This window comes from Phasianus colchicus, chromosome 9, assembly GCF_987193195.1.
Source record: "Phasianus colchicus chromosome 9, bPhaCol1.hap1.1, whole genome shotgun sequence".
Lineage (NCBI taxonomy): Eukaryota > Metazoa > Chordata > Aves > Galliformes > Phasianidae > Phasianus > Phasianus colchicus.
This window is the reverse complement of record NC_143444.1, coordinates 25338081-25351624: the sequence shown is the minus strand read 5'-3', so window position 1 is coordinate 25351624 and position 13544 is coordinate 25338081. Positions and strand designations below refer to the sequence as shown.

Genomic DNA, 13544 nt, shown 5'->3' with positions numbered 1-13544 from the left:
GCTGTTGAATTCACTGAGGGTCACTGTGGTTGAGTGTCCTTACCAGCCAAGAGACTGCCTGGATTTAGGGATTCTAGCACACTGAAGTCTGGCCAAAGGCTAAGAATGTTTTTTTGCTTTGTTTTGTTTTTCCATGGGACTCCTCCAGTAAAGATTTCACATGCAGATTTTTCCTGAGTTTCCATCCCATGCATCTTTTTTGCCACAACTGTCCAATTGGTTTGCAAATTTCTTTGTCTGCCTGGATGATCGTTGTCATTCCTAGTGGGAAAAATCAATCATACAGAAAGGGTTCAGCAGAGCATGGGGAAGAGGGATGAGATCGGATAGGGAGGCCTGGGAAATCTGCCACAAATGCCTGAGATGCAGAGAGTGGCTAGATACACCTCAAAGTTCCCAATTTTGTAAGATCCAGGTGTCATTTTCTGGTGTATTTCTTCTCACCAGAATGTGAGGGAATCCTTCATCCTTCCTCTGCCACTCCTTTAGCAGTGAATTATCATTACTTGGCACTTCCTAACCCAGAAGATGGCTAATTTGTGTACTGAATTTTCTCACACAAGCTAGGAGGCAGAGTCCTTCTGTGAGCTTTAATGTATCTGTGTGTTTTAATAATGAATTACTGTTGATTTTGTACAAATATCTCTATTTAAGAACTTCAAAGTCTTTGGTGTTTTTCTTCCCCAACCCTGCCTCCTCTGATTTTGTACTTTTTGCTGCTGCTGTTGTTGACACTCCCATGCGATTCAGCCTCAGAGAAATAAATATTTGTTTAGCTGTTCTCCTGCTGTGCCTGCTCAGTGCATTTGCTTAATGATGACTTCAGTTCAGCTTTCCAAGGGTTTTAGAGCAATAGATTCTCCCAGAGAGAAACAATAGACTCATTTTCTGACATTGGTACCTACATTCTTTCCCCATCTCGTTGTCCCTTCTTCCCCAGAGTAAAGTTTGATTAAATAAATGTGCATGCAAAAGGCTATTTCCTTGCAATAATAATACATGGATTTTATCCTCTTTGTTTCAGCAATATCAGTTGCCAAGATCAGGAATCAGTGCTTACATATTTTTCCATGCCATTTATCTAGAGTTGAGACTCTAGTGAGTAACAGATAGAACTCAAGCAAGTACCTGCTGCCTGACCTTGCCATTACTTGAATTTTCTTGAATCTGGAATTTTCTTATTTTCTTCTTACACATCAAATCATATTCTTGCTTGTAACATTGTTTTAGAGCCAAGTCCAAACCATCGTTTCAAAACCTGCATGTGTTCATACTTGGAAGGGTTACTTTATATTTCACTATCTCAACCTGCTTCAGTCAAATCTTCCTTTCTACTCGAGATTTTTTTTTTTTTTCACTGTGGGAACTGCAGCACTACCTGGCAGGGAAATGAACAGATGATTTAATTCATGCCATTGCCACTATTTGTAATAATTTTGCACAGGTGAAACTCGAACTTTTCTTTAAAAAGAAAAGAGAAAATTGCAACACCAAATAGCATTATAAAAAATCCGAACTATGGAAAGATCCAAATTTTGTTTTCTCTTCTTGGCCATCTAAAAATCCTTCTTTAAATTACTTAAGCCACTTACGATTCACTTCTGAAATATGGCAAGTATAATTTTGCCAATAACTAGATCCAACTTCTGAGCTATTTTCTGCCAGAAAGCAAAAATCACTTCAGTGAAGTAATACATCAGACTCTCTTCATCTATTTCCAGCTGATGAGGTTTCAGCTTATAGCAGAGATTGTTTTTTATTAGACTCTGAGTACACGACCTGGCACTTGTGCAGCTGAGTTTCATCTGACTACTATCACTTTGGTCCTTAAAGTCATCCCACTGCTTTTTTGTATGATATTCAGAGCCTCCTCCATAATGATGATTCATTCCACGGTGTGTCATCAGCAAATTTTGTTGGCATGGTCCTCCTTTACTGTGCCAAGAACTGTGATGAAAATATTATGTAAGATTTATATCAAGAATCATCTCTGAGAAATTCAACTAGTAACCTTTATCTAGTTTGACTGAAATTATGGGAATTACAGTTGGAAAAGGACCTCAAGTCCAAACTGGATCCCGAAGAAAGATGAATTATACTTGGCAGATACTTGTCCAATTTCTTTGTAAACATACTATCTTTACAGATACTCAGTGACAATAAGTACTTCAGCTTCCAAACGACAGGAGCGTTTCTGTCCTAATGCCTGCCCTGAATCACTTCTCCAACGTTTCCGTTGTTTTGCTTGTGCTGAGCAGAGCAATAGACTTAGCTCATTTTTCTTGCGAGTGATGCTTGTGCTCACAAACCACCACTGTGTTCTGACATGTTATCTTCTTATTTTGAGCTGGCTCCACACACCCAGATTCACCAGCTGATGCTTTAGTACAGTAAATATTCTACCACAGACATTCATTTGACCGTGAAGCTCTATCCACTGAAATCAATGTGCTTGCATTATGAAGAAATCTCCAGAGTATGATCATCTTCCTTTCTGTTTTTGATCTTAACTCAAGATACAACATCCTCCATTTTCAGGGTCTCAGTCCTTTGAAGGCTTCTATTGCAGGAGGTCAGAAAGCTTTCCCTCTTCCAGATTTCCTCAAGTATTTTATTCCATACAGCAAATTAACAATTCATTTTCCCATCAGTCCTTAAGAGTGCCCTACTTCTCTGTCCCACAAGTATTCAAACCGTCCTCAAAGATTCTTCCATGCAATTTGAAGGAAAAAAACAGGATATGTATATAGCAGAATAAATTCAGTGTACCTTTTTCTGCAATATTATGTTACCACTAAGGCGATATCACGTTTAGAAAGTCCTACATATAATGCTAATAAGAAACCCAATTCCATCTTATTCTAATTAACCTGGAAAGCCTTCCTTTTTATAACATGAGAGACTTCAAAACATTGAGAATGCTAATAAGCCTACAGGTATTTCCATTCTTCATATCTTTTGGTATATGCTATTCATCAAGAATTGTTGCTCATTTCAGTGTTAGTGTGATTCTGTTGGTCTATAGAATTTTAGCATTTTGAATGATTGCATCTCTTGTTTGTTATTTTTTTTTGTAGACAAGATAAAAAGTCTTATTTTCCCTGGTTTTGATACATACTAACATTATGTTAATAAGAAAATATGCAAGTCTTTAAGGTTCAATCAGAGAACTCTGGGTTGCTCAGATAATTCAGCATGGGAACAATGACTGAACTGTAAACTATATGCTGAGGGTCCTTTTTGTTTCTATCTTCTCTGGCAACTTAAAAGTCGTAAAACAGGAGATATAAAGGCTTTTTATGCAACCAATGCAAGTTGGATCTATGAAACTTAGGGCTTTTTGTTGTCTTTTTCTCCCCTCAGCAATCATTAGGTTATGCTTAACCCAAAGTGACTCAGTCTAGTGGTTATTAGGGTCTGCTAACCAAAATGAAATCAAATTTCATTTTTATGTGTTTGGTAGGAACATGTTCTGAGACTTTGATTAGCCTAATGGTGAGCTCCACTTTAGTATCCAGATAGAATCATGGAATCACCAAAGTTGGAGAAGACCTCCAAGATAATCCAGTCCAACATTCCACCTACTATGAATATTTCCCCACTCAACCATCTCCCTTTTGTACTGCTGTGCCTTCAAAAGAGAGCTAAAACTCGTTTTTGGAAATACTTGGAATCCTCCCCTTTATCCCTCAAATGAATAGTCATAAAGCTGCATGGTTCTTAAAGTCAGTTCTTCAGTAATAGCACAAAACACAGTGTTTAACACTGTGCTACTAGTGCTGTAAAACAGCGCGGTGTATTTTTCCACTGGGAGAGCAACACCCAGTTAACACTTAAGTTAGTGAAGTGGAAATTTGTGTGACCTAATTTAAGAACCAGTCAAATGTCCTAGGTGAGAAAGTTTCACTAAGATGTAAATACTGCTGTATTTCTACTTTGCTTAAAGTGCCCAGGCTGGTGAGAACGGCCGTGGTATAGGAGAATGCAGTAGAAAGAAGAAACCCAATATCCAAATAATGCTTATGGCTTAGCATTTGAAATGAAGGGTGTAAAGTGTTCCTTTTCAGCTCATACATGCAACAGGCTTTATCTAAGTGTTATCCACAAGGGGAGAAGAAAAGCTAATCTTACTTGTGAACTGAGATTAACTTTGTGAAAGTTTGCAAGGCCTTATTTATAGTTCTGTGTGCCAGAATCGTATTTCCATTAATGGTCTCTCCAGGCAACCACTGAAAAAATATTACAGTCTCAAATAACGTAATTGAGATTTGGCAATGTGAATTTCACTGTTTTCTATTTTAACAATCTGCTTCCCAACCCTTTCCTTGTTCCACTTACGAACTCTCTTTGTGTCTCTGTGTTCTTTCCCTGGCAGTCCAGTACATCCTTCAACCGAGATGCTGTGAAAGCAGGGACAGGCCGGCGTTTTCTTGGTGGGCTGTTAAATGATACGTCCTACTGCTACACCCTGGAAGTCTCATTCTACAGCTACATCGTGGGTGGAACTACTGCTGCTGTCCCTTACACAGAAGAAGCATGTATCCTTTAGAAACCCTGCCTCTTCTTGCAGAGCACGTGAACAGAGCACTTAAGGTAAATACTTCTATCTCAATAAGAGTTTGCTGAGATAGGGACACACAAGTGGAAATGTGAGTCTGCTCCTGATGCTTTAATTTCCCTCATATTGATTCTCCATACTATGGAAATTCAAGAAGAGAAAGGCACATTAGATCAAATAAACCATTTCCCTCTTGTAGGAGATTGTCTCACACACTTACTATGGAAACAAGTCCTGGAGAGCCTCTGATCCATTCCTTTCCACAATCTTCTATTTCTTTCTTCATTTCTCTCCTTATTCTCTCATTATACCTGCATTTGTATTATTGTTTTAATAGCAAGTTGAAAGTGCATCTTTGGTACTGAGTTAAAATAACTTCTCTGCCTTTGAACTGCTGCCAAAAGGCTCTAAAGGGTTCATTAGGTTCTGCAGCTGCCTCAGGGCCAGATCTTTAATACTGGTTGACAAAGAAATGGAAAGCGAGCTCTACAAATAAAGCTGACAATGTTGTCCGCATTTTTGAGGACTCGTAGGTGCAGTGTCTCACTGTTGAAAAGGCACGTATCCATCTGGCTATCTCACTGTATTCAGCAGTTTGTAGAATTGTGGTCTTATGACCTGTTTTTATCTTTTTTTTATTTTTATTTTTTTGGTCCTCAATCAAATAACCATTGCCTATACTTTGAGCCTGAATATCTTGTTTTGTTTTGTCATTCTATCTTGGTAGCTTTTAGAAAATAATTCTGAATCATTTGCATGGTTATTTTTTGATTTAGATTTTCCATGGAAGGTAAAATCTGGGAGAGGAGACTGAATATGTTAAGGTGACTTAGAAGTCTTGAGCATTTGAAATACAAAGTCCTTTTTTCCAGTCATTTTAACTACTATGCCTGCATGTTGCCACTGAGGACAAAATTTTCATGTTGGTTTAGATATTTATTTTCTTATGTTGATAGTTTGGCCTTATAAGACATGTGCCTTAATTCCACTTTTAATTTTCCTCCTCACTTAGCACTCTTTGTACTGACAACTGCTTATTTATCCTTTATTTATCAAGAATAGCTTTTGCAGCGAGGAGTGGGGAGAGTCCCTATACAAATGTGATCATGATTCCCTTGAGTATGTTTTTCTTGATGACCTGCAGGTCATGCTGGCTTAGTTTCTTTTTCCAGAAGGATTCCAGAAGGCTGTCTGCCCATGTCATATGCTTTGCTGTCATTTTGCCCTGGTAGGTTTTATTATTGCCTTTTCAATGGGATTCAGGAGGGCTACTTATGACAGCTCTTCCTCAAGTGTGCAGTTTCCTAGTTAGAGAAAGAAAAGGAGCTGCTTGATGCAGACTCTGGTCTTGTCTGCTCTAGCACAGGAGTGGTTGGATTTATGCATACTGTATCCTGGCAAGGGAGACGTTTTCATCACACAGAAGTGACTGTAACCAAGAGTAAAACAATTGCAGAACGTTCCCATTTAGCCTGAACAACTCTTCCAAGCTATTTGCAAGTCAGTGATTAATTAATGCTCAGATTTTTTAATGGACCTGAACCAAAGGCACAGCCAGTCAACTCACATTGGCCTCCAAGGACAGGCGTGCTTCTGTTAACTATCTAGCTACATGCAGACAGCAAGTCAAGCAAATAAATGAAGAAAATGTAGCAAGCCCAAATACTGTGAACTGGTAGGGAAAATATTCAGGAAATCTGCCTTCAAAGACTTATTTTTAAAAATTATTATTTCTTATGATGAATATCCCATAGTGATGTTATTGGTTTGTGGGTTTTTTTTTTTGTTTTTTTTTTGTTTGTTTGTTTTGGTTTGGTTTTTTTTTGGTTTTTTTTTTTGCTATGGTAGTTGTCTTGATGTTGTTTTTTTGTTTGTTTGTCTGGTTGTTTTTGGTCAATTTTTGTTTTGTTGTTGTTGTTTTTAATAGAACCTGGATCAGGATGGCTGAAATTGCTCAAATTTCCTCAAAATTATAGGCTGTGATTCAACTTCCACATTAGGCAACCCACAGATTTTATGCAACCCACTGTCTTGAACAGAGACTACAGAGACCATACCCCATATTCAGAAGTGAGCTACACTGGCTCATTGAGAATCTACAAAAATATTCATCTAGCCTAACATTTTTCTAGAGTTGCCTGGTAGAAATAAACCCATCTGACAGGTGAGAAAGCTGAATAAACTGTGAATAGTCTGCTGTTTGCACTGGTGGCATGTAATTCTACCTGTCAGCCTTTCCTTTACAGCATTCAAGGCAAATAAGATCAAAGTACCACCCCCCTTTCATGACATTGTAAAAGTGTATGATTTTTTTTTTTTAATCTTTTCGTGTTCCTTGGGGATTAGGAGCTACATCACAACCTCTACATGAGTCTGTATTAGAGATGTTTCTACAATGGATAAGATTATGCGTTTTGTTCAGACTTGCATGGCTGAAGTACAGTAATTATTGAAATAAATGGATAAACAGCTTACATACAAGAAAATGGGAGACAGACATTCAACACAACAGCATTATTTGAATTCTGATGTTGTCAGAACTGTACCTCAAAGATTCAGCATTTAGGGGATTACATCTGGTTTGTTCTGTAAAAACAAAGAGCAGAATTCGCTTTAAATGAAATCTGGGAGTGAAGGACCTTCCATCAGTCTGTGCAGAGGGTTTATGTCTTGGGATCTCTGTGGTGGGATAACAGCATTCTGTGGAGCACTGAATTTCTGTTCTCTTCTAAAATAAAAAGAGCTAATGTGGTTACATGAATGTCTCAGGCATCAATTAGCATTGTATCAGTGATATTTATTGCTGGAGTGCCTCTTGTGCTTTGCACTATGGGAATATTGCATCAGGTGTAACTTCCTGAACATCCTGTTATACATTCTTTCAGAGGTTCAGGTGTACCTGGTGGTGTGCCTAACTGATATGTACCTGGCTTACAAGAAACATTAGGGATATGTTCTATAAGCCTGGCTCCACAGAATATCCTGTGATAGCATGCTGTAGATAACAGTGAATGTGCTGTGTTTCAAAGCCATAATAAGAGGATTGTGAGCTTGTCAGTTTGTTGCATGGAAGTAAATGGGCAGAGAAATGTTTAAAACCCTTCTCACACACACGCACATTTGGTGGTAACTGATTAAAAAGGCAGCATAGCAACAGTTTGCTCAGCACAAGGTAAAGAAGCTTTAACATGAGCTGATATGCTTCCATTAAATACCATGTTTTACTAAGTATTTACTGGGCTTATGACACGAGGCATGTAAACTGTTCCATAGCATTCACCACCAGAAGCTCAGCTGCTGAGCTGTCTTAGGTACACAACAGCCTCATAGCTGGGCAGGGAGCAAAGGATAAAAGAGGGGGAGGAAGGATGAATCCGCAGCTGAAGAACTCTGAGCTCTGCTGATAGCACACCCAGAATTGCTTTCCTCAACAGCCACTGATCAGCAGCTGTCACAACCTGACCTAAGAGTGGCCACTAAAGGAGCCTCGCATCAACAGTTTTCACATCTATTGGGTTCCTTTTTTTTTTTTTTTCAGACCATTTGAACTGGATCCCTGCTGCACAGCAGGTATCCCATAAGAGAGCATAAAAGGTTTCACTCCTCCTGAGCCTTGCCAAGAAGTAGCAGACAGAAATGATGGAGACAAGGCAAGAACTGGTGTGACTGTAGCCTGGTAGCCGTAGGGAAAATAATCAAGATGAGTGGGTGCCACAATTATCAGTGTGTCCTTGGCTTCGTTGTGTATTATTTTTATGGTAAGCTTTCCCTAGATAGGAGAGGCCCCACCCAAAGACAGGCCTTTAATCATCTGTTTATACAGATTTACTGTTGGCATCACTTCTGAGTGGAGCAGGAGACTGCAACCCTGTACGAGGGTCTGATAGAATAGTTCCCCTTTGTCTGGCTTTTCTAAGTACATCAGTTTACTTCTTTGATGTAGTATCCTTAGTATATAGAAGGGATTCAATGATACTTCTTTTGTTTAAAAGACACAAAACAAAACTATGCTTTGGAAGTCACATTTGAAGAAGAAATAGACATTACTGCTGTTATCCCAAGATAAGTCTTATCACATTACAAACAGCTGAGAAATGAGCCTGATACTTTAATGCTGTAGCTGAACCAACTTGTAAAGGTACAACTTGTTTTTTTTTGCCATTTCATTGTATATGTTGAACTGGAAGCTTTATATTCATTAAACAGGGTACAGTTGCACTGCTGAACTCCTACGTTTATGGACGTAAAAGATGTCTTTGTGGCTACATCTTGTGTCCATGCTTGTCAGCACATGCAGAATGACAGCTTGGATTGGTTGGAGTCTCTTGAGGTGTCTAACAGGTAATTGAGTCTTGGACCATTGGGACAGCTGGGACCCACTTGGCTTGAATCTTATTCTCCAGGCTACCAGCCTGCTGCTTGACCTCTGGGGACTACAGAAGTTAAATCCTCTAGAGAAAAGAGTCATTTGCTTATATGCAAATTCTTCTTGGATTCTACTTGGATCTCACTGAGTGCCTGTCCAGCAGAAAAGAAATCTGTATGCAAACAACAATTATAATAAAAGCATCTATAACTTTTAGAGCTTCATCTATCTGCTAGTCCTTTAGGGCAATGTATTTGGCTATTTGTATCTTTTTTCTTTCTTAGCAGCTGCCTGCCTTGATCCTCACAGCTGTGTTAGCAGTATCCTTAGAAGATCCTCACGTGCCTGATTATAGCCCTCGCAGGTTCATTCCCATCCAGTAAAGTCAACACTACTAGCAAAAGCCAGTGAGATATGCAAGGCTATGCTGATAAATCCGAGGGAGCTCCTCAGAGGTTACCCAGCATGGCTTATGTTTGAACTCGAGTTAGAACTTGTTGCCAAGATGATTTCTAAGTCAGGCATATAGTCAGAAAAAGACCTCCAGAGGTCTTCTTCTTTATCCTTCTTCTGTTAAGCTCCTAGAAAACAGGCTCCTTTCTGTGTGTTGCAGGAAAAAAAAAAAAAGAAAAAAAAATAGCATTAATCCTGATTCTGCAGAGATTTCCCTAAGAGTGACCTCCTTGCACATCATCAGTATTTGATTCTTTCTCAACACCATGTTTTCGGCTGTCTTTGAGGAAAGAAAACAAAATCCTCTTTCAAATCCCCAGTCTGTGTGAAAGAGTGTCAAGGTTTACAGCCACAATTTCAAATGCTCTTAATATTACTGGAAGCATAGAGTTAAATTATAGAGTTGTAAAGTTACTTTATAGTGATAATGCTGTCAAGCATCAATATCTCTGCCCCAGGGCACCATGGAAACTCAGTTAATGATATAAGAAGCTGATATTTTTCAGGGTTGCAGCTGTTGGCTCGTACCCAGAAGGAATCTGTGTGTTTGTTCATATCAGGTATGTACAGGGGAACCTGATCAAAGAAAATTAAGAAAAGGACAAAGTCTGTTTAATGAAGTGCAGTGTAACCAAATTGAAAGGCATTGCATGGTGTTGCTGTATTCGCACCTATTTCCTCCGTAGAGTTCGATACGATGGACAGTGCTGTAGAGAAATAATTTAAGAGGAGGAGTTGGGGGGGTGAGGGAGGGTATGTTTGGATGTAGGTTGTTTATCTCGTTGCCTGTAGCATTGACTGTATCAATCTATGCAGACACCATCTGGGAGTGTCAGTAAAGAAATGGAAATTAAGGCAAGTGACTACAGTCAAGTTAGGAATATCTGTAATTTTTGCAATGGATTTCTTAGCATGTGTATCCCAGAGTGCTTTGATAGCCTCAGATGAGAGATACTATAAAAGTGCAAAGTGTTATAAAAGTGAGGATTTTTTTTTTTTCTTTTAAAGAAATATATTTTTTTCAGTAGTATAGAATATCAGTCTTGGAAAGTATCTTCAAAGCATTTCCTGAGGATTTAACCATATGATTCCTGTTTCTTTTTGGCTGGGAGCCAGCCATCAAATACCACACGTGTGGATGGGAAACAATCTTGCAGGTAGCAGCTGTATTGAGAGTGGTCTTACGTACTTGGTCCATTTCTCCCCATGTCTGGGTGCTTGGCATACCTTCTGTTCAGTAAGCGTTCTCATGGCTTTCTGAGGGGAAGGAAGGTGAGCAGGTCAGACGTGAGGGCTCTCAGTATTTACAAACCTAGTTGGGAATAGGAACCCTGGGGACATTAGGAGCAGAAGCATCTTACAGAAGCACACGTGCAAATAGTGACCCTACTTTCAGCCAGCTGTGTTCTATTCTGTGCTGGAAGAGAAGGTTCTCTTTGGCCCAGGTAGGGCTGTATCCAGTGACATGAGAAGACTGATACATATGAGCCAGCCAAGATGAAGAAGCCCAACTCCAAAAATGATCTTATATCCAATTCAGCCTTTGGGGTTTCTCTCGAGAGACTGCATGTTAACTTGTGCCAGATTGCCACTGAGGCTTTACTGATTGAAATCCTCCCCAGTGCTTTCCATCTGAGCTATCAATGACTTGTGGTTGCAATAAGACCAGCTAAACTAGCGGACAAAACTCTATAATTCAAAATGTTTTTGTTGGTGGTATAAAAAAATCATTTGCCTGTTAGTAATAAATATTGCTACATTTGTTCACTACTATTTCTTATACCTATAGGAGAAAATAACTTCATCCAGGCACAATTGATGCTTTCACTGAATGGTCAGGAGGTTGATTTACATAAGGGATTGAAGAATTGTGGCTAATATAAACAAAAGGAAAGCTCCCTCTAGGCACTGCTATCCCTTTTGGAACTGGATCAAGGTCTTGAACATTACTCTTCTGGACTGGCTTTTCTGTAAACTTGTATTTTTCCATTGTCTTATCAGCAACTTTGACAAAACTAAGCATATGGAATTGATAGCGAGGCTCTTGGGTACTCAGAATGCTCTACAAATGCTATTGGGCATGTAGTTAAAATAATTCTTTGGTAAATGTTAAATTCCTATTAGTAACACTTGCTAAACTTAAGTGCAAAGGAAAGGGCAAGGCTAATCTGAAAGGCAATGGAGAGCAAGGCTTAAAAGATATTAACGATTTGTTGGAAATGTCTGAGAGGAACGGTTAATATGACTAAAGAGTAACATCTGTGGGTTGAAGATTGAGGTTGGGAGAGGGCTTCCGCCAGTGATGTGCTTTGGAGCTTTCCCAAATGTCAATGGGAATGAGAAAAAGCCATTCAAAATGAGGCGTTTTTCAAAAAGCAATAAACAGAAAAAATTGTAATGTCTCTTCGATAGACCTGTGTGCTTTCCTGCCAGCCCATAGTGGTGGTTGCGTGTCTCCACGTTTGCCATCTTTTCTGTCTTCTGTCTCCTCGCTTCTGGCTGGGTCTCCTGCTCTCTGCTGGTCCATCTTGTTTGGGGATTTAGATCATTACCACTGTGCCTTGCAACAGTGCCTCTATGACTTCTTGTTGTCTCATCTGATTTTTCGCAAGTGGTGTTTCATTGTTCAGACACACCCAATTTCTGCTTCTTACCCACTGTGTGCTTTCTTTCACTGAAACTATTGCTTCTTTCTTTTATATTTTTTCCACCTAGAGGCTCAGCAGGGCTTTTTTTGTGATTAAAGGGAATTCTAGGGCAGGAGCAGAAGCTATTTTTTACTACTACTTCCTTAGTTCCTCATACCAATTTCCTGAAAGGGAATCAGAGATATGTTTTAGGGAACTCAGCAAAGAAATTAGTGTCTTGCTGTATGTGTATGTCTGTCTCAGTTGCTTGACCAATTGCAACTGAATTTGACAGTGATGAAGGTCTCAGAGATATTACGTTCCTGCAAGTTTCATGACAAATAGCTGCCTGAATGAGTACAGAGACCAAAATTAATCTCCCTAGTAGGGACAGCTGCATCTCTATTGTTAGAAACCAGAGGAAGACAATGATAGTCAAGGAAACAGATCCCACATCTCACTGCCTTCCTTGCCTGTCATTAATGAGGAAAGACCTCCCTTCGCTTTCCTTTTCTCTACAAATTTTTATCCCTAATATCACTGAAATCCTTAACAAAGGATTTGTCATGGTATCCTGAGAAGCAGATGCCCCTTCTCCATCAAGCTACTGTTGAAAGGGGCGAAAAGCCTGGCAGGTAGAGTGCATGGGTGAAATGAATACACATTCAAGCCAATGCCACTACATGCTCACCCCAAGCCAACAGCTTTTTTTGTAACCAAGAAGTGACACTTTGTCCAGGGTTCAGATCAGGGAAGTCTGAACGTGCCTCAATCAGAAAGTAAAGATAATCTGCAGCTTTGAAGTAGTGTTCAGGAGAGTCATCTTTGTGTTTCTGTAAGAGTGGGATGAGCTGATTCTCTCATGTCTCATCTCTTAACAGAACAGCCCAGAATCAGCTCAGATCAAAATCAGTCCTCTGCTGTGTCTTGTCTCTGACAGAGGGCAAAAGCAGATGCCCGAGAATCTAATAATAGAATAAGCAAATCATGATACTTCCCCTGAATATTCTCCCTTTGAGAATTGCTTTGAGCAATTAGTGGTTTGGAATTCCAGAACTAGAGATTTTGATTATCATACGTAGGAACACTCAAGTGGATGTCTCTATAAATTTTTAGTATCCACAGCACTCCTTGCCAGGGATTTCCACAACTTAGCACTGTCTTGTTTGTTTTAAGCCTACCACCTGCAAACATTATTTTTATGACTCCTAATTGTTACACCGGAAGGGGCACTGATCCCATCTGCTTTCCCCATGGGGTTCAGTCCTCATTTTTTCATGTTTGAAGCCTCCTAGCCGACCTAGTTATTCTCTGAGTACTTATCCTGTACACTGTGAGTGAAATAACATTTCTAGATCAAAATCATTCTTTCATTTCTGGAGTTGATATATCGTCTTAGCACTTTCTTTCCAGGTATCCACAACCACATGAGTTGCTAAGCAATGGAGAATCAACTCCAGTGACTCCAACAGCAGGGTTTGCATTCACTGTACACTGTGACTGTTGCTTGTGCTCAGGATAAAGATACAAGCACCAACAT

At 39.5% G+C, this 13544-nt stretch overlaps 1 protein-coding gene across 3 annotated transcripts in view; it reads left to right on the top strand.

The window, feature by feature from the left end:
* LOC116234502 (BEN domain-containing protein 5) overlaps window positions 1–13544 on the top strand; it is an 854963-nt gene that overhangs the window by 766677 nt on the left and 74742 nt on the right. For all 3 annotated transcript variants that reach the window (XM_090146639.1, XM_090146640.1, XM_090146638.1), the window contains exon 11: window positions 4376–4538. In XM_090146639.1, the coding sequence (XP_090002765.1) occupies window positions 4376–4538 (163 nt within the window). The remainder of the gene's footprint in view (window positions 1–4375; window positions 4539–13544) is intronic.